This window comes from Chaetomium fimeti, assembly GCF_033439085.1.
Source record: "Chaetomium fimeti strain CBS 168.71 chromosome Unknown B0H64scaffold_2, whole genome shotgun sequence".
Classification (NCBI taxonomy): Eukaryota; Fungi; Ascomycota; class Sordariomycetes; order Sordariales; family Chaetomiaceae; genus Chaetomium; species Chaetomium fimeti.
The window spans coordinates 1717775-1735799 of NW_026944330.1; the positions used below are offsets into that span (position 1 = coordinate 1717775).

The 18025-nt window shown below is 55.7% G+C and overlaps 8 protein-coding genes across 8 annotated transcripts; 6 read left to right on the plus strand and 2 right to left on the minus strand.

Moving 5' to 3' along the window:
• Nucleotides 1-5: 5 nt before the first annotated feature.
• On the minus strand, nt 6-2828 carry B0H64DRAFT_454171 (heterokaryon incompatibility protein-domain-containing protein). The gene is made up of 4 exons (XM_062807267.1): nt 2481-2828; nt 2286-2357; nt 1599-2208; nt 6-1526 (listed from the first exon to the last, which is right to left on the minus strand). Exons 1-4 carry the CDS (start codon nt 2519-2521, stop codon nt 237-239), a joined length of 2013 nt encoding a protein of 670 aa, XP_062662206.1. The 5' UTR covers nt 2522-2828; the 3' UTR covers nt 6-236.
• A 19-nt stretch (nt 2829-2847) lies between these two features.
• Nucleotides 2848-5251, plus strand: B0H64DRAFT_80583 (uncharacterized protein). The gene is made up of 2 exons (XM_062808801.1): nt 2848-3008; nt 3101-5251. The coding sequence occupies exons 1-2, from the start codon at nt 2997-2999 to the stop codon at nt 5006-5008; spliced, it is 1920 nt and encodes a 639-aa protein (XP_062662207.1). The 5' UTR covers nt 2848-2996; the 3' UTR covers nt 5009-5251.
• A 609-nt stretch (nt 5252-5860) lies between these two features.
• Nucleotides 5861-6654, plus strand: B0H64DRAFT_454173 (RmlC-like cupin domain-containing protein; the record flags this gene model as incomplete). The annotated part of the gene is made up of 3 exons (XM_062807268.1): nt 5861-5958; nt 6022-6164; nt 6242-6654. 3 exons carry the CDS (start codon nt 5861-5863, stop codon nt 6652-6654), a joined length of 654 nt encoding a protein of 217 aa, XP_062662208.1.
• A 1808-nt stretch (nt 6655-8462) lies between these two features.
• On the plus strand, nt 8463-9223 carry B0H64DRAFT_80635 (uncharacterized protein). The gene is made up of 2 exons (XM_062808803.1): nt 8463-8736; nt 9033-9223. Exons 1-2 carry the CDS (start codon nt 8582-8584, stop codon nt 9124-9126), a joined length of 249 nt encoding a protein of 82 aa, XP_062662209.1. The 5' UTR covers nt 8463-8581; the 3' UTR covers nt 9127-9223.
• A 376-nt stretch (nt 9224-9599) lies between these two features.
• On the plus strand, nt 9600-11274 carry B0H64DRAFT_317371 (kinase-like domain-containing protein; the record flags this gene model as incomplete). The annotated part of the gene is made up of 3 exons (XM_062800328.1): nt 9600-10365; nt 10418-10758; nt 10834-11274. The coding sequence occupies 3 exons, from the start codon at nt 9600-9602 to the stop codon at nt 11272-11274; spliced, it is 1548 nt and encodes a 515-aa protein (XP_062662210.1).
• Nucleotides 11275-11335: 61 nt separating this feature from the next.
• Nucleotides 11336-12254, plus strand: B0H64DRAFT_385847 (uncharacterized protein). The gene has a single exon (XM_062803106.1). The coding sequence runs from the start codon at nt 11694-11696 to the stop codon at nt 12066-12068; it is 375 nt and encodes a 124-aa protein (XP_062662211.1). The 5' UTR covers nt 11336-11693; the 3' UTR covers nt 12069-12254.
• Nucleotides 12255-12505: 251 nt separating this feature from the next.
• B0H64DRAFT_80594 (uncharacterized protein) lies at nt 12506-14212 on the minus strand. The gene is made up of 3 exons (XM_062808802.1): nt 13467-14212; nt 12939-13417; nt 12506-12881 (listed from the first exon to the last, which is right to left on the minus strand). Exons 1-3 carry the CDS (start codon nt 13995-13997, stop codon nt 12584-12586), a joined length of 1308 nt encoding a protein of 435 aa, XP_062662212.1. The 5' UTR covers nt 13998-14212; the 3' UTR covers nt 12506-12583.
• A 141-nt stretch (nt 14213-14353) lies between these two features.
• On the plus strand, nt 14354-16478 carry B0H64DRAFT_80685 (Di-sulfide bridge nucleocytoplasmic transport domain-containing protein). The gene is made up of 3 exons (XM_062808804.1): nt 14354-14657; nt 14782-15743; nt 15798-16478. Exons 1-3 carry the CDS (start codon nt 14552-14554, stop codon nt 16173-16175), a joined length of 1446 nt encoding a protein of 481 aa, XP_062662213.1. The 5' UTR covers nt 14354-14551; the 3' UTR covers nt 16176-16478.
• The last annotated feature ends 1547 nt before the right edge of the window (nt 16479-18025 follow it).

The following is an 18025-nucleotide window of genomic DNA, read 5'->3' on the forward strand; positions in this document are numbered from 1 at the left end:
TATGAAGAGCGCTGTGACTGGTGGGACTCTCCCTCAGCCCTCTCACCGGCTTCGAAGGCATCCGCGCCTCTGGCCCTCCTGGCTTGGGTTGGGGTGGCCAACTGCGTCCTCGTTATTACTTATTCCCAGAAACGAAACAACAGACAAATTAGTGGGCTTGAAGACAACCATGGATAGGTACAGATCTGTATTAAAGGGTTGTCTTGGGTAGGTAGTTACATGTACTCGACGTCCAATCAAACAATTTCAAAGACACGCTCATCAACCTCCCGCCTTTCGAGCATACCCGTATCTACAGCCTCCCCATTCATGAACCCGTGTACGTAACACTCTCCAACCAGCAAGTAAAACCCAGAGCCCGGACAGGGACGGAGACAAAATGGCATCTTCCCGCCAAAGAGCACGCAGACAATGTCAGCCTTCTCCATGGCCTGCGGCCCCATCACAAAGTATCCCCTGGTCGTCCGGGCAAACCTCCGATTGTGTGATGCGCCCGTGGCCGCACGGCTCCACTTGTGCGCGTCTCCCTTCTCGGCCAGGCCACGGAGCTCGGGAGAGATGGCCGCCTTGTCTACCACTTTGGCGAGATAGGCAGCGCCGTGGGCGAGCCATTTCTCGTGCGGGACAGCGCCGTACTCCTCGGCGGCGTGGTCCTGCCAGTAGATGGCCATGCAGCCGTTGCTGAGTGTCTGGACATAGGCGAAGAAACTGCTCTCTTCTCCGCCGGCGTACTTGTTGTGCAGACCAAAGCCGTTTGCGTTCCCGCAGATCTCCGTCCAGAGAGTCTCGACCGCGGCCCGCGTGGTGTTACCGCTGTTGATTTTCTTCTCGTGAAATGCCCCCTTTTCCAGCACATCAGAGCAGTTCTCGATCAAGTCGATTCTAGTGCCGCGAATGGTGAGCACCTCCGGAGCGGATGGGGTAATGCGCAGATCTGGCTTCTTCGAGCCACAGGCGCGGTGAGGACTAGTGGGTTCTGACATGATATGCCCTTGGCTAGTTCTCCAGTCCGGCGCCCACGACGGCAGTCTGCGCTCTCGCCTCGGCGAAGCTTCGATGGGGGAGGGAGATCTTGTATGCTGTACGGCCGCCAAAGTGATGAGAGAGTCATTGTCTCCGGTCAGGGCCCTCGCAGCAACGTCGGTGTAGACCTCCTCGACGGATTTCTCGTAGTCCACTACCAACCTCTTCAGCTCGTTGTTGCGTCCATGGCGGATGGAGTAGTGTCCCAGCATGGCATATACCCGGTCTAAGGGATCCGTGAAATTCAGGTGCCGGGCTCGATGGAGCTCGTAAATGAAGCTGAACCGGTTGTCGTGCCGGCTCCGTGTCTCGGGTTCGACGAAGCGGCGATGAAGGTACTTGATTACCGAAGTTGCCACCTTGAACTTGACTCTCAAATGATGGTACTCTGCAAGCTTCTCACACACGTCGTTCAGTGCGTCCCACGCCATTTCTGCTTCCCCCCAAAGCAGCGTTGCGGGAGTTCTGGTGCCAATCTCCTGAACGATCCAGCCACGCCGGAACTGGTAACAATAGCATTGTTAGCGTTGGCATGCCGATTGTAAAATGGGGGAGATCGTGTCGAATCAACCTACCCATGGGAGAGTGGTTATATGTCTGAGGGGCATCCAGTAATCGACTGATTGGTCGGCCAAATTGTCCATATCGAAGGCAGTATGTTCCTTGTCGTTTGCGAGGAGCCCGGCCAGGTGTCGTACAAAGGAGAAGGCCTGTTCGGCCAAATCCTGCTCGTCAAGGCCAAGCCAGACCTGTACGTGACTCCCATTCCTATAGATCCTGTTCATGAACTGCACCTGCTGGGACCTCTCTTCCGTATTGCGCTGATCAATGCAAACCTGGTCGGCCCACACGCGTCGGGAACCGGTGCGCGGTCTGAGTCGTCTCAGGGCATGGTAGATGCTGGCGGTAAGTTTGAGTTGTGCGGTCGGTAGGAATATCTCGTTCGTGAGCGTATCATTGCCCCAGACGTACGAGAGAGGCTCATACACCCCGGCAGCGTCAACGGCAACGCACTCGAGCTCCCCCCTAAGCGGGTCCTCGAGGTTCCCGCCATATAGTGTCAACACTCTAATCGTTCCGTCGCCAGGCAACGGGGCGTAACTGTAAGCAGGTGGACTGGAAGCTTTCGAGACTGGGCAGCCCATTTTTGAGATAATATTGGATAATTCCCAGTTGCTGAAGACACTAGACACATTGGATATGCCCTCATGATTTACACCCAGAGCCTAGAGACTAGAGTATTGATCCATCCAGATACTTACCAAAGCACCTCGATGCCTTCACAGATCATGTGTATGTCGGCCCGATCCATCAGCAGGTCAGGCAACGAACAGCTGGCTTGGTTTACATGGTTCCCCGCATGGCACAAAATCCAGAGCACAGTAGCACCCAATCAGAGTCATCGGACAACGACGAGTTGGAGCAGCAAGCTGAGCATCATGCAGTGTACAGATTACAGTACCAGCAACGCCCAACCAGAAGATATCCTCCTGTCCATTTTGTATGTCAGCTATGCGTATCGGCCTTATTGCGACAGTAACAACCTGGAATCCTCATTGCAACTACGTAATACCTAGGTACCTTGCGTGAGCTGAGCTGCCATGCGGCCACCATGCATTTCACCAACCCAGCCCGAAAAGCCCAACCATGGGATATCCTCATGCGTTATCACACTGCGTATCGACCTAATTGGGCGACGTTCACGGAGCCGCGTGTAACTTCACCAATGGTGTCAAGAGCTATGAGTGACGAAAGGTGCAGACTGCGTCAAATAGTTGAAATAGCCGAATCACATCAAGGCTGGGTTGGGACTCACTTGAGTCACTTCAACGAGGGTGTGGCGGTCGAAGTCCGCAAGTAGAGCCCTATTTAAACTTGCCCTGTCTTTCAGTGTCCTGCACACATCAATGCTGTCCCTTCATGGCCCATATTGCTAGCACGGACAACTACCGCATCCATATCGAAATACTAGCATGGCTCTCATCGTAAGTTCCAACATGAACCTTAGAAAGAGTCCTGGCAGGCACCACGACGGCTTCTTCATTTTGCTGAAGAGCCATGCTAACGTGGCCTCCAGCAGACGTCCCCTGTCCCCTCCACCTCCGAGGATTCCAAGATGGCCATTGGGGATCCCAAGACGGCCCATGAGGGCCTTGAAGTGGTCCCCCCGGATCCCGAGATGGATCCTGGGGATCCGGACAGGGACGATCCGGAGATGGGCCCTGAAAGTCCCAGGATGGCCCCTCAGTCTTTCAAGATGGCCCTTGATAGTCCGCAGGAACGCCCGAAAGACAATCTAGAAGAGCTCCTAAAAGAATTCAAGGACGTCTACGACCGCGAGGCCGGCGCGTACCGCCGATGCTTGAAGGTCGTCGCAGAAGACCTGACGCACGTCCTGGCCCAGGAGTCTATCCGGCATCTCCCCACCCTCTCCCGGGTGAAGGGCTGGGCCTCCGTCAAGGGCACTGCAAAGCGCCGACAGAACGACCGCCTAACCGCCCAAGAGATCCAACGCAAGATGATAGAGCTGAACGAGAACTGGGAGCGGCATTTCGACCGATACAATATGAGTAAGACGGAGCTCGGGTATTTCAGGAACCGGGACGAGCTCATCCGCGTCTTCCACGATATGCTCGGCGCGCGGATCGTGCTTTATTTCCCGAGCGACTCGAAGAAGGTGCTCGAGCTCCTGAAGGAGGCAGGCTATGAGATGGCCAAGGACCCAAAACGAATGGGGGGTCTGGCGGATGTCAAGAGGCTACGGAAGCTTCATGCGAAATGGTTGGATGCATCCGCGTCCAAAGCCCCCGCCGATGACCTCAACCTGGATGGCGTGGAGCAGCAGTTCTCCGGGTATGGCGCTATCCACCTTGCTGTAAAGGTACCCAAGCGGCTCCAGCCGCGGGACCTGGGCCCGGAAGCGGAGATATGGGACAGGAGGGTGGTGGAAATCCAAGTCGGCACCGTCATGATGCACGCCTGGGCCGAGGTCGAGCACGACATCACCTACAAGTCTCCCGGCGCGTCTCCCGGACGCGAGGTAACGCAGGACGAGAAGGGTGTTCTGGACATGCTCAACGGCCTCGCCATTGCCAGCGAGGTGGGCCTACATCGATTTCGGTCGCCGCCGTCGTCGCCGTCGCCACCCGCCGAGTCGATCGAGGAACTGCGGAGCTGGCTGCACCAGCTCTACATCCGAAAGAAACGGAGCATACCAGCCAAGTGGGATTACGTGGACGAGCTTTGGGATTATCTAAAGAACGGCGAGAAGAACAACCGGGACGCGTTCCAACCTCTTGCCGAGAAGGGTTGGTCGAACCTGTTGGCGTTCAAAGGCGGTCGGAGCTTCGAGTTCGACCATGTTCTACCCTACATCATCATGCATGGCCGCCTGCCAGCTGATGCGGTGTCGCAAGCTCCTCCACCGCCGTTAGTTACTCCGGATCCGCCATCTACCGGTGATGGAAGCGGCAAATTAAGGACGGAACTCCACACAACAGCTAACAAGCTCGGTGAACTCGTCCGCCAATACTGTCCTCAGGACAGCCAGATCGACCCCCATGCAAAAGACAAGCACGGCCACAACGCTGCCTGGTATGCTACCGCCTGCATGAAGAAGCTTGGTGAGATCATCGCCTCGTTGGCGGCCACGTCGGGCATCGGTTCCAACCGGGCAACGGAATTGGGGAACGCTGCTCCCGACGGGTTGAGGCAAGCCTTCTTCTACGCTGTGGTAAATGGCGAGAGCAAGGTGGTGCAGTTTGTAATCGACATGGGGGGCGACGTCAACTGGAAGAGTAACGGATTGTATGGGTGTTGGAGTAAATACGACGTCCCGGCCCTCCACATTGCGAACTACTACGGGAACGAAAAGCTCTGGCAGCTTTTAGTCAAAAACGGAGCCGACAGGAGCGCTAAAGATGCCTATGGAAATTTGTGGACGGCCAAGACTTGGGGAGGAGAGAGAACCTGGACGTTTGTCTGAAACAACTCAAAGCGGACGAGGCACGGCAGGTGACTTCTGGCAACTTGCAGTTTCGGCACGGTGTATGTCAGGGTTGTGATCAAGGTAGCCGACTAGGTACATTAGGTACACTCTACACGCGTAGCACAAAAACAATAACAACCTCAGCATGTGATGGGAAGGTCTGGCGTTAGCTGCTTTGCCCCTAAATTATCAACGCCGCCGGCGTTCTTCCTGGTAGGTCACAATTAGGCAAGACTAAACAACTAGTCAAAGCAAATTAGTTCAGGCAAGCCCCAAAAACGAATCATAGATGGTTGAGAGGGGCGCGGTGATCCCGTCTACAAAATCAAGATGAGCTACACGGCCACGTCGGTAAGCGCAGCTTCCGAGCTAATCAACCCCAGCCTCTGGACAAGGCCAACGCTACGACGTTTGTAGTATGCGGTGAAAATATAAGTCAATTCATTCTTCGGACTTGCCGGTCCACGTTGTATTAGAATTGTGGTTGTGGCGGTGTTGTCGATTTGCAGCGAATAAAAAGAGTTAGCACATCGCGTATGCAGTAAGGGTGTAAGCAGCGTACTCTCAGCGCTGGCTGAATCGCGTATTGAGAAGCCTCAGCAGCGTATTCACAGAGATCGCCTAACCAAGCAATCAGAGCAGAGTCATTATTTCCTCAACAACATGGAAACTTTGGAGTATAAAGCAGTCGATACCGCCCTTAGGAGAGCCAACATCATGCATCAAACCTTCAAGTTCACACATACCTTGATCCGCAGAATTGAGTCAACAAACAACACCCTCTTTCCACTGTCACCCTACCATTCACCTCCTCAATACCACGGCTCCTAAACCGGTTCGCTTGTCAAAATGTTCTCCAAAGCTCCCGCCGCCCTCGCCGCTGTACTGGCCTTGCCCGCTGTGGCCATGGCCCTCACTATCCCTGCTCAATTGCAACTTGCCGACACGTACGTGTGGCTAGACACACCCCTATTCCCCTCCCACGTCATCTAACCGTATGCCATATCTAGTGCCGTCGACAGATATAAAATCCTCCCTACGAACGACGACTTCTTCTTCGATTTCAACACGGCCTCCTTCCCCTTGGCCAACCGCCAAACCTTCCCTGCCCTTGTCGGGACCAACATTGCTCTAGCCATCACAGCAATCGAGGGTAAGCAAGCACCTCTCCAAACCACCACCACCACCAGTACCATCCACATAACTAACCACAACCCCCCCCAACCCCAGGCTGCAGCATGGCCTCCCTCCACATCCACCCGCGCTCCGCCGAGATCTTCGTCGTCCTCTCGGGCCGCATCCTCACAGAAATGATCCCGGAGGGCGGCGTGGTCGACGCCGACGGCAAGCCGCGGCTGATCCGCACGGAGCTGGCGGCCAACCAGACCACCATCTTCCCGCAGGGCTCCTTCCACGCCCAGATGAACCCGGAGTGCACGCCGGCCTTTGCCGTCGCCGCGTTCGCGTCCGACGACCCGGGCGCCGCGCTGGTCGTGCCCCAGGCCTTTCAGCAGTCGGATGAGTTCGTGGTGAATTCTTTTGGCGGGGCGTTGGCCGCGGAGGATCTGGCGAGGTTTCGGGCGGCGATTCCGCAGGGGCCGTTCTTTGATGTGGAGGCGTGTCGGAAGAGGTGTGGGTTGTGAGGGTGATGGATGGTGTTAGGGTGGTGGTGTTGGCGACGACGTGGGGAGTGGAGGGGGAGGGGCATCGTTTCGTTTCAGTTCCCAAGTAACTCTGTTCGATATGAGAGAGTGAATTCTTTATGTTTTATTTTTTAGAATAGATTTTGATAGACTACAACGATGGCATGTCTGTGGCCTGATTCTGTTCATATGTGAGAGAGACCTGTAGGAAAATAGGGACTACTGTGGTATGCAGACCAGCTACCTGAATTAATAAAAAGAGACCTACCTTTAGCATCACAAGAATACCTATCCAGGACTTGGGAAATAGGTCACCGTGCCCGTAAAGTTTGTGAATCCTGCTGTAGCCCTAATTATGCCAGCTGGCTGATTTGCGCCCTGGGTATTCCTGACAACCAGGTTGGTTTCTTCCTTGTGTGAAGTCGCTGTTACTTTTTACTTTTTTGAGGCTGTACAGAATACAGATGACCTGTAGCTATTGCGCAAGCATGACAGGCTTTGATTGTAGGTGCCCGGTGATCAAAATGCTGGGTGTTCAACCGATGTGATAATAAACAACGTGCATTCAAGGCGAGGTTGCACAGATACATTGTTGGCTGCACAGATAGGAGGCCAGTCGTTCGCGCCACCGATCACATCATGGTCAATGTTTGAGGCCGAATTTGGTGCAATCACGTTGCTCCATCAACTGGCTCTGGGAATCCCAGCACAAGGCAGCTGGGTTTCAGGGTCGGGAAGTGACGGGATTGGCTGCGTTCCTCCGCCCCTGCCAACTTCGAATCGCAACGAGTCCCACCATTCCGTGTCGCATCAGATGGCACGGCTGCCGACTTGTCAGCTTTTGATCCCGGATTCCTCGCTGCTCCAGCCGGAGGCGCTTGCGAGGTCTGTACCAAAAATATATCAACATAACCTAGACTTGCTCGCCCTTGTGCGCTTCCTCCTTTCCTGCTCCCGATATCATTGTTTGCATCAACTTGACTGCTTCTCTACCCCCGCCTCTGACCCAGTCAGTCGATCAACGAGCGCACCGAAAGACAGGCCCTGTCGCAAACATCCCTAAGCGCCTGTAGGAACACTGCAGAGCCAACCTGGAACTTTGCACGGCGCAGGTTTTCCGTGCGCAACACCCGTCTATGACGTCCTTACCAGAGACTCAACCAAGAGAAGAAAACATCCCACGTCGTTCGTGAACGGTGTCCTCGGCCTCCACCCCAGGTAAGCCATTGGCGCAAGTCGCAGCGACCGAGTGCTGCCCCTCCCTCCCTCGTCGTCAGCCACCCAGGTCAGCCTTGGTTGTGAGCGGGCCCAGTATCCAGCCCAGGCCCGCTACCCGAGACCTCGTCGCATCGACAATCATACGGATTCGCAACCGACTGAATTCGATCAGCCCACGAGCCGCGACAGCAGATCCACGATCGCCTGCTTTCTGAGCGCTGGAGAGCTTCCCTCCTGGATCCGGCACTCCCACAATCCCCGAGGTCTGGAATGGGTAAGATGTCCTATGAGGGTTGCCCTCCCGTGTCTTGAGACATCCGCAGGCGAGCGACTCCTCGCATCGCCGTTGGATCAGGGCTGGCCAGCGGCGCGAGACCGGTCCGGGTTGAAGCGCAAAGCATCGCGCCGCAACTTGGCCACCGAGCTTTGCCTTTGCCGGCAACCCGCTCCTTCGGGGTCGAATCAAGTCCAGTGGCATATTAACCTGCCATGACCCGACTTTCTCGGCATCAAAAACGCTAACTGAGTTGTGTGTGTTCTTGCGACAGGCCCCTGACTTTTTTCTTCGTCGAGAACGCCCCGCCATCCGGCCTGCCCTTCCCCACCGACCCCATCGACATCGCAATCGACAGGACGGCCACGCGCGCCCGAGCTCCGTCACCCGACCCCGTTTTGCCAAACTGAGCTGTCGATTTCTCTTTCGCGCACAATGAACGGATCGCAACACGCGAACGACACGTTGGCGCAAAGGTCGCCGCAAGGCGCATCGACCCCGGCTGCTGCGCCCGCCAACGGCAACTCGGCAATAAATAAGAAGAGGAAGAAGGACGGCCTGAAACCTATCATCACAACAGAAGGTCCTGGGTACGTGCATCACGCTTTCTGCCCCGTTGCAAGGATCGATTGATGCCTTGTTTTCCCTGCCCCATTTCTAGAAGGCGGATTGCCGCTCGAGTCCATCCAGTCCCGCGTGTCTGGGTTCGCCGGATTCGGTTCCCGTTCCTTCGACCTGGCCGAACACATTGCGCAGCGCGTGCCGTCCCTCAGCGAGGTGGCGGGGTGCGACAGGCGGGCCATGGGACCCACGAATCCACGAACCCATGGAGGGGGAAGAGCCCACAACCTCCGTACCCATGCGCTCACGCTGCGACATCACACAGCTCGGGCGCATGGGTATGGAGAATCCCCCCCAGTTCCAAAGGGGGGAAACGAGCCTGCAGATATTTTGGGCTTGTGTGTTTGTGGCTCAAGTGAGCCTGGGCGCTTTTCACCTTGCACTACCCCCCGAATTCTCCCCTCTCCTTACCGCTTCCCGACTCCTCCCGCACCAGGGGGCCCAGATACATCGAACCCGTCGCTGCAACGTACAAGCCGGCCAAACAAACCAAACCACCAACTCCCCGTTTGTTTGTTGACCCCCACTACAATTGTGCAGCCAGCATCACGAGATGAAGACGATGTTGAAGTCAAGGTCTCCGCTTTTGCATGTTTTGAAACCGAGTCGTGCATCCCACTCACTGCACTTGCTTGTCGTTTCGGGCCGCCGAAAGTTCGGCACCGTGCGCAAAGGCGCAGCCCGACCAAACCCCGCCACCCGCTTGCCTCCATGACACAAGTCGTCCGGACATCGGGTGTCTGCCTTCTTTAGATTCGGACTGCTGCAATGTCCAGGTTAGACAAACTGCTTACACGTCGATTCCGATAGGGCCGCCCATCTCGCATCAGCCATGACACATTCACCGACCTCGCCGTCCTCACCAGAGGACGCCGCGGAGAACACGGCCGACGAGGAGGATTCTGAGGATTACTGCAAGGGCGGCTACCACCCGGTAACCATCGGGGAGAAGTTCAAGGATGGAAAGTACACAGTCGTGCGGAAGCTGGGTTGGGGCCACTTTTCGACAGTCTGGCTGTCAAGAGACAACAACTCGGGGAAACACGTCGCCCTAAAGGTCGTACGGTCTGCCGCCCACTATACGGAAACGGCTATAGACGAGATCAAGCTGCTCAACAAGATCGTTCAAGCGAACCCAAATCACCCTGGCCGGAAGCACGTCGTCAGCCTGCTGGATTCATTCGAGCACAAGGGGCCGAATGGTACCCACGTCTGCATGGTGTTCGAGGTGCTCGGGGAAAACCTGTTGGGCTTGATCAAGAAGTGGAATCACAGAGGCATCCCGATGGCGCTCGTCAAGCAGATCACAAAACAGGTGCTTCTGGGGTTGGATTATCTGCATCGGGAATGTGGCATCATCCACACCGACTTGAAGCCCGAGAACGTCCTCATTGAGATCGGCGACGTCGAGCAGATCGTGAAGCGGGTGGTCAAGAGCGAACCAAACGACAAGGAGAATAATAGGAATGGTCGCCGGAGGCGGAGGACCCTCATTACCGGCAGCCAGCCGCTGCCGTCACCCTTAAACGCGAGCTTCAGCGCCAGCTCGCTATTTCCGTCCCCTGGCTCACACAGCCTGGGGCAGATGCTGCACGATGGTAAGTCGGTTCTTTTCCTGCTATTGTTGGCCTCTACTAACCGAATTTGCAGCAGGCAACAAGTCGAAAGAGCCGTCGCCGAAACCGGACACCGGCAACCCGGAGGAGAACCAAAAGCAGCGGGAAAAGACGGCCGACATCCTGACCAGGGAAGTCTCAGGGATTTCGCTGGACAAGGCCACAACGCCCTCTTCGACCACAGGCGAGAAGCGCAAGGCCGACGACATGCAGGCCTGCGACATTATCAGCGTCAAGATTGCCGACCTCGGTAACGCTTGCTGGGTCAACCACCACTTCACCAACGACATCCAAACACGCCAATACCGCTCCCCCGAGGTCATCCTCGGTGCCAAGTGGGGAGCGAGCACAGACGTCTGGAGCATGGCAGCTATGGTATGTATCCTCTCCCTTTGCACCCCCGTTCCCCTTCTTCGTTCTCACCAACTAACAACCCCCCTCCCCCTGCAGGTCTTCGAGCTCATCACAGGCGACTACCTGTTCGACCCGCAGTCGGGCACCAAGTACGGCAAGGACGACGACCACATCGCGCAGATCATCGAGCTGATGGGCCCCTTCCCCAAATCCCTCTGCCTGTCGGGCAAGTGGTCGCAGGAGATCTTCAACCGCAAGGGCGAGCTGCGCAACATCCACCGTCTGCGCCACTGGGCCCTGCCCGACGTCCTGCGCGAGAAGTACCACTTCAAGGACGAGGAGCCCCGCCGCATCGCCGACTTCCTCACCCCCATGCTCGAGCTCATGCCCGAGAAGCGCGCTAATGCCGGGGGTATGGCTGGTCACTCGTGGCTGGAGGAGACTCCCGGTATGAAGGGCATCAAGATTGATAAGGTCGAGGTCGGCAGCCGGGGCGAGGGTATAGAAGGCTGGGCGAGCGAGGTGCGGAAGCGTTAGAGAAGGGGAGGGCGGTATCGTCGGGGGTGAGGGGGGGAAGAGGAGGGGAGATGCGTGCGGGGGTTGGGGGGGAGGGCTGGAGGTCTACCCTGTCTGCCTGTTTGTCTGCCTGCCTGGTTCTCCGTCTTTTGGCTTGTGTGATCTGGCTTAGACTGGTCTAGCTAGTCTGGTCTGGTCTAGCAGTTGGTTAGCCGGTCGAGAGGCGCATTGTACCGCGAACAGCCTGGGGCTGTCTCCGGGTTGCGTTTGCCGTGTTTGCAACTTTCTTTACCCTGGGCCATGACTTGGGCCGATGGCGGCGACGGGCACAGATGGGTGGGCGGACGGGCGGACGGGCGGGCGGATAGGCGGAAACAAGGGGGAGAGAGCCTGGGTTTGTCGTTTTCTTCCCTTCAACAGCAAAGTGTCTCTGCCCACTGATGTATAGCCTGCCCGTGCGCAAAGACTATGCAACGAATCTTCCATGTCTGTCTGTTCATTTTATAACAAGACTTCTTTGTTTATTTTTGTCTCTTTTTCTCTCCTGCGTCGCTGTTGCTTTTTATTCCATCATTAAAACAAATACCTGGATGGATGATGACCTTTTCTTGGTTGGGACCTCTCTCTCTTCCTTCCCTTTGCAACGCCAAAAAGATTCGTGGTTCATATTACCTAGATTATGTCTACATGATGACGATCCTTCCTTTCTGTATCCTAGCGGTTGGCTTGTTTCACTCGCTGATGTCCTTTTCCCCATCACGGCCGTTGTGTGGGAGTTCTTTCTTTTACTTTGGGTTCATGGAATATATGGATAGACTTCTTGGCTTTTTTTTCTTTTGCATTCGTTGATAATGCTATTGTTATTGAACGAGTCGATCGTGTCGCCTCCCCTTCTCCATTTGTTGTGTTGCGTGGTGTCACGCCGAGTCGCTGTCGCACGACATGTATTCCAGTTGATAGGTACGTACTGGCATGGGGACGATGCAAAGCACACCTTGATATGCCGGTTGTGATACTTACTGGAGTAGTTGTTTATCCGATTAGAGAGCCTAGGACCAATGAATCGGGGGTTGTAGAGCCTCCTTCCTCGGGGAGGGTAACGAGACGTGTTCTAATTACTACAGCAGCTCAAAGACTCCTCCATGCCTATCCCGTGCCGCGTTTCCTTCCGTAGCGACGCATACGCCAGCCATGGAACACCAAGTCAACCCCGCGAAGTTCAATTTGTGGTGAAAAGCGATGCGTTAGATCGCATACCTGCTCCCTCGGCGCTATCCCAATGTGACCAACCGTACCATTTTAACAGAGACCCATCCTTCTACTCGCCCAACTAGCGCCGACCACCGCCCTTCCCCTTCTGCGTCATCTTGCGGAACGCCTCCAAGCCAGCAGCACCAACGGGGCGGAACTCGTCCGTGCCCCGCGTCGCGTCGAACGTGCTGCGCGGGGCGATGGTGTAGCTGGCGGGAAGACCAGCCGGCTGGGCGCGGTTGGTGTTCTTGATCTCGGGCGCGAGCATGCGTTCGCGCTCCAGTTCGAACCGCGACTTCCCGCCTGCCGGTCGCTGGGTCAGCGTCATCTGCGAGCCAGACGCGGCGGCCCCTTGGCGCTGGGCAAGTTTCGCGGCACTGTGGTGGGTCAGTTAGTGAACTGGATGGTTGGAAGGGAGAAGAAAAAGAACGTACGCAAAATCGAAATCGCGAGTTTCGATTTGGCGTTTCTTGTAGTCATCTGTCCGTTTCAGGACCGGCCTACTCCATTCGCCAACTAGCCGCTCTGCTATCCGCTTGATGCTGGTCTCGGGGCGCTTGCTGCGCGTGTAAAAGTAGACAACCTTGCCGATGCCGCTACTTAGGAGTGCCTCCTTATTAATAGGCAGCGCCGCGAGGGCATTGAATAGGTCGCGTTGGATGTTGTATGCCGGCAGGCTGCCATCGTTGAGCGGCTCGAGGAAGTACTTGACGGATTGAAGTAGGTTGGTATCGGGGTCGAGAACGGAGCCTTGTACGGCAGTTCGGTTGAGCAGGGCCGTGACTTGCGGGAGCAGTTGCAACTTGTTTGTAGCAGCCATGCCTCTCTCGCGCGCATCGTTGTCCGCCACGCAAGCCTTCTCCATTGCCACTTTGAGGTGGGCAATCTGGTCATCAACTGCATCTTCGAGATCCTAGATCATGTCAGTCGAAACTGGTTGGTGGAGCCGTGGCGGCACATACAATTTCATCCTTCTTGCGTCTCCGCTTCGAGGGGTTCTTTAAAGCGTTATCCATGGCTCGGTGCAATGCCCGGCGGCGGCGCTCCTCCGGCGTGAGGTGCTCCTCATTTTCCTCCTCTTGTGGCGCTTCCTTGCTTGCAGCAGTCTGTCGCTCGGCTGTAGCGCGTGCTTTCCGCGGCCGTCGCTCCCTTACTTCCGCATCGCCAACGTCGTCGTCTGTTGCCCGCGACCTCTTTTTCGGTCGACGTGCCTCCTTCGGCTTCTTCGATGCCTCCCCATCCGTCCGCTTCCGTTTCGCAGCCTTCAAGGTCATTGCTACATTCTCGTCAATCTCAACAGGCCTCTCCTCGAAAGTGGGATCGTAATCCTCGAATTGGTCTTCGTCGATTTCGGAGAGGAGATCGGAATCCTTGTCGGAAGCATTGCCGTCGTCGTCATTGTGGATATCTGCAGAGCCATCACGGCGTTCATCGTGATGAGTTGGCTCGGCCGATCCAGCCCGCGACCCGGCTGGGGAGTTGGCGTCGGACATGGTCGTTCGTGTCGCGACTTGATTTGGATGTGAGCGTGGCGATAAAAAGGGTGGCTGATGAAAGAGGGTCTCTGGGGAAAAGACCGACACCGGTTGTAATCACGAATAGAAAACCGCCGTGCCTTTTTTGATGGTTGTGTTTGAATTTGGTGGATGAACGTAGGTTTCTTTTCGGGGTTGAAAGTCGAGAGCCTGTTGCTGCCTTTCTTTCAGGAACTCCCAGATGCTCGCTCCGGGGCGAAATGGAGGCCTGTGCTTCGAATCCTCAGCCGCAGTTTCCCCGGCGGAAGCTTGGCGGACACGCGAACAAGAAAAAGGACAAGGATGCTTCCACATCCACAACAGAAGTGGGGCCCCCTTCATTCCAGAAATCTGCCGCCGTGTTTACTTTGAACACTGGTTGCCACCAACGACGCAGCTTGTTCGCGCCTGCCGCCACTGCATTGCGAAAAAAGGAGAAAACGCAGCGGAACCCCGCGCCATCGAAGCCCAGCTGCATCGACTTCCCCTGACCAACGACACATTGCCAGGTACCATACTTTGCCCACTTCGCCATGGATCGTCGAACGTTCGAAGGCCCGATGGACTGGGAATACCAGTCGCAACCCCCAGTGGACCATTCGAGTCCATTTGCAAAATTCTCTCGGGGGCCGTCAACATGTGAGTTTGTTGCGCACTTCTCCAACGCGGGCGCTACACTTGATGCTCCTCTTTCCGGCGACTGCGGCTCAACTCGTATCCAAGCTGGCCATCATCCGCATACTGACTGAGCTCTTGCACATAGCGACCTTCAACTCGCCGACGAAGCAGCGGTCATCAAACCCCAATCCTTTCGCATTCGCAGGCACTCCAAAAAGCTCACCCCTCAAGTCGCAAGATCAACCGCGCCCGCCGCACGCATCCTTCTTCAAGCCCCAGCTACAGCGCAACCCATCAGCCCCAGCCTTTCGGAATCCCGCTTTCACGACGCCGCAGAAACGGGTCGAGGAGCTAGCGTATTCCGAATATTCCCCCGCTGACTCCAGTCCCGCCCTGACGGACACTTCGGAAATGCCAGCCGATACTCCCGAGTTCGAGCGAGAGGAGGATGCTGGGAAGCTTACCCTGACGCCGTCTGCCGGCAGGACGCTGTTCAGCAAGACGCTACTGCGGAACCATGCATCAGGGCGTGGAGAGATCCCCCGGGCGGGGCGAGACAAGATTAGGAAGAGGAAGCGGTTGCATGGCGACCGGGACGTCGGCAGCGGCCGTTCCCGCCTTCCACACGACTCCGACGATTCCGATAGCGACTGGGAAGAAGGGCCAGGCCATGCCGTGAGACCAAGCAAGGGCGGAAAGGCATCGAACCGAAGCTGGTTCAACAATTTTCTTTCTGCGGTTAGCGACCACCCTAGCGCTCCGGCTATCCTATCCAAATGGCTGCAACTGGGCGTCAACGTCATCCTTCTCAGCCTCGTTCTCTTTGGCATATTCGCCATTTTCTCTCAGGTCCGATCCGACCTCTCTCAGGCAGGCGACAAAGCCCGGGTTGCCATCGTCAACGAAATGTCGGCCTGTTCAGAGAACTTCCGAAAGAATGGCTGCGCACCTCGAGCAAACCGACCGCCTGCCCTTGACGGGCCTTGCAACGAGTGGGACGCATGCATGAACCAGGATCCCTCGGCAATCATGCATGTTCAGATCTCGGCTAAGAATATTGCCGAGATCATGAACGAGTTTGTCGGCGTTTTGACTTTTAAGACCTGGGTAAGCAAACAGATACCGTGCAACTGTCTTGCCGCCCAGCTAACCGTTTCATAGGGTTTTATTCTCTCGCTATTCCTAGTGGCAGTCGTCGCTAGCAATGTCGGCTTCGGGTTTCTCCGCGAATCTACGCTTTCTCACGCAGCGACGCCGGCAGAACCATTGCATTCACCACCGGTTGTACCCCCCATGCTGGGGTCGGCAGCCGCGCACAATCCTCAGCAGGCCTACATTTGGGCTCCCCTCAGCCAGACCCCGCGACATGTCCGGAAGAACTTCTTTGCCAACGACGCTACCGACTCGGAGGCATCGCCGGATATGAGAATGATCATGCCGCCCCAGACTCCGTCGGGAAGGAGGAGCCCGAGCAAGGGGGATAGGGGCCGGAGTCCCACCAAGGGTACCCGGGTACGGAGTCCGAGTAAGGGATATTAGAGGGGCTGCATAAGGGTTCTTGGGTTCTTGGGTTCTTGGGAGTGCTTGGCTTTGCCACCACCGCTGTGTACTACTTTGTAAAACTGCACTTGGATTCCCTTTGTTCGGGGGCTGGTTTGGGTCGGAAACTGGCAACGGGGTGTTTTGGTTCGCGAGCATGGCGATGGCCCGCGGCCCTGCGGAAGCCTGGTAGATCTCGGGTTAGGTCTTTTTTTTCGTTTGTCCTTATTTACTCCGGCAACTCGGCCCTTGAGGTAGTTACGCGGTATTTCTTTTAATGTGTCCTTGCCCCATGGGAGGCGGAAATTACACTCGGGGATTTTAGCTCCGGTTCACGAGTGATGGAGAGAATCGTGCCATGTTCAAGTCGAGTTTCGTTTCACGTCAGCTGGGCGGACCTGTGCAGTTAGTTGTAAACGTTGAACTTGCCGGGATTGGCCAACATCTCGAAACATCAGGGAACAATCTGAGGGTCCCTCGAGGTACCGAAGCTTGAACTTCCCGTCATCGGGTTGTGTCGGGCCTTGGCACGGGCGGAGGAAACAGCCCGGGGGGCGAGTAACATGAAACAACCTATGGATAGAACTTGAACTCGACCGACATCTCTCAAAAACACTGAGCCGCTGCAAAAGTTATCTCGAATTCCCGGGGTCCCGTATCAGACAGTGGCGAGGAGCCGTCTCGTAAATTTCGCTGTGCCTTGGTTCTTCCCATTATGCATGTTCTCGGGCAACCTAGGCTCGGGCCAAACAGGTGCGGCTCTCTGCGGCTCTGCCTTGGTCTTCGAGTTGGAAGAAGCAGCTTGGTTGCAGGGAACTGTTCGTTTCGGATTCGGTTCCTTGGTATGGATGGAGGTCGCCAGAAAGCCAGACTCGGTTGCCTTGCCAAGCATGCCAAGCTGATCGCCTACCCTGGAAGCTTCAACACCATAAAGACCGGGCTGCCGGGCTTGCTTGGAGTCCAAGTTCTAATTGGTAATATTAAAATCTAACGATATACCGAGTAAAACAAGTCGATGTAGCAGATATTTTCTAGAAATGTCCGTTGCTGGACGAGCACTTTAGCCGAATTGGGAAGTTACCCTATCATTGACGCATGGCGCTTGCCACAATCAGATGCAGCCTTGACGCAAGCTCAAATATGGTCCTTGCTTTTGGTGCAGGGACCCGGCGGCGGGCTTGGGTGACACGGGGGCGGGGCGAGAAGTCTAAATACTGGTAACGTCTCGGACAGGGTTTTGAGCCATGTACCCACTTGAGCCAACCTCATTTCCACCAATTTTGATGATCACAACAAGTCTTCCAGAGCAAGAGAACTCTCCTCAATTTTTCCCAAAACACAAATTTTCGACTCTCCTCGACCTCACGATCACGAATACCGCCACGAAGAACGACCCCGACCCGAAACCGCGATGCCACGACCGTTATTCGATGCTGACCTACGAACCCACTGTAATTTAGGGGATATAAGCGCTATAATATAGGGGCTTGATTAGAGGGGTATCTTTTATGGGTATTGGGGCTGCGGGATGGGGCTATAGAAGGCTGCATTAGATTCTCTGTAATGCCAGTGTTCGAATGGCATTTTTATCTTATTTTTAGAGTGCAAATTGACTGTATTGTTGAACTCTTGTTGACCGTCTGGGTGCGAATTGCCGTGGCTCAAGACCCTACATGGCTCAAAACCCTGTCGGAGACGTTACAAATTAAACCGAAGTAGCTTCCTCATCCGAATCATGTATTTTTGCTTCCTTGGTTGTTTCAGACCCGACTCGAGCAAACTCGCCGCTGCCAAAGAATTGGATGCTTTCAGAACATCCGATGCTTCTATAACTAACCTCCGGTTGCGCC

Bases quoted from the DNA above. Each gene is read 5' to 3' on its own strand.
- B0H64DRAFT_80594 (XM_062808802.1), bottom strand. From the start codon at position 13,997: ATGTCCGACGCCAACTCCCCAGCCGGGTCGCGGGCTGGATCGGCCGAG. The intron at 13,418-13,466 runs GTATGTGCCGCC...GACATGATCTAG, and splicing joins GACGCAAGAAGGATGAAATT to GATCTCGAAGATGCAGTTGA. The intron at 12,882-12,938 runs GTACGTTCTTTT...GACCCACCACAG, and splicing joins ACTCGCGATTTCGATTTTGC to TGCCGCGAAACTTGCCCAGC.
- B0H64DRAFT_80685 (XM_062808804.1), top strand. From the start codon at position 14,552: ATGGATCGTCGAACGTTCGAAGGCCCGATGGACTGGGAATACCAGTCG. The intron at 14,658-14,781 runs GTGAGTTTGTTG...TCTTGCACATAG, and splicing joins CTCTCGGGGGCCGTCAACAT to CGACCTTCAACTCGCCGACG. The intron at 15,744-15,797 runs GTAAGCAAACAG...ACCGTTTCATAG, and splicing joins TTTTGACTTTTAAGACCTGG to GGTTTTATTCTCTCGCTATT.
- B0H64DRAFT_454171 (XM_062807267.1), bottom strand. From the start codon at position 2,521: ATGGACAGGAGGATATCTTCTGGTTGGGCGTTGCTGGTACT. The intron at 2,209-2,285 runs GTAAGTATCTGG...CAATGTGTCTAG, and splicing joins GAAGGCATCGAGGTGCTTTG to TGTCTTCAGCAACTGGGAAT. The intron at 1,527-1,598 runs GTAGGTTGATTC...TATTGTTACCAG, and splicing joins ATATAACCACTCTCCCATGG to TTCCGGCGTGGCTGGATCGT.
- B0H64DRAFT_385847 (XM_062803106.1), top strand. From the start codon at position 11,694: ATGTATAGCCTGCCCGTGCGCAAAGACTATGCAACGAATCTTCCATGT.
- B0H64DRAFT_80635 (XM_062808803.1), top strand. From the start codon at position 8,582: ATGAACGGATCGCAACACGCGAACGACACGTTGGCGCAAAGGTCGCCG. The intron at 8,737-9,032 runs GTACGTGCATCA...GACATCACACAG, and splicing joins ATCACAACAGAAGGTCCTGG to CTCGGGCGCATGGGTATGGA.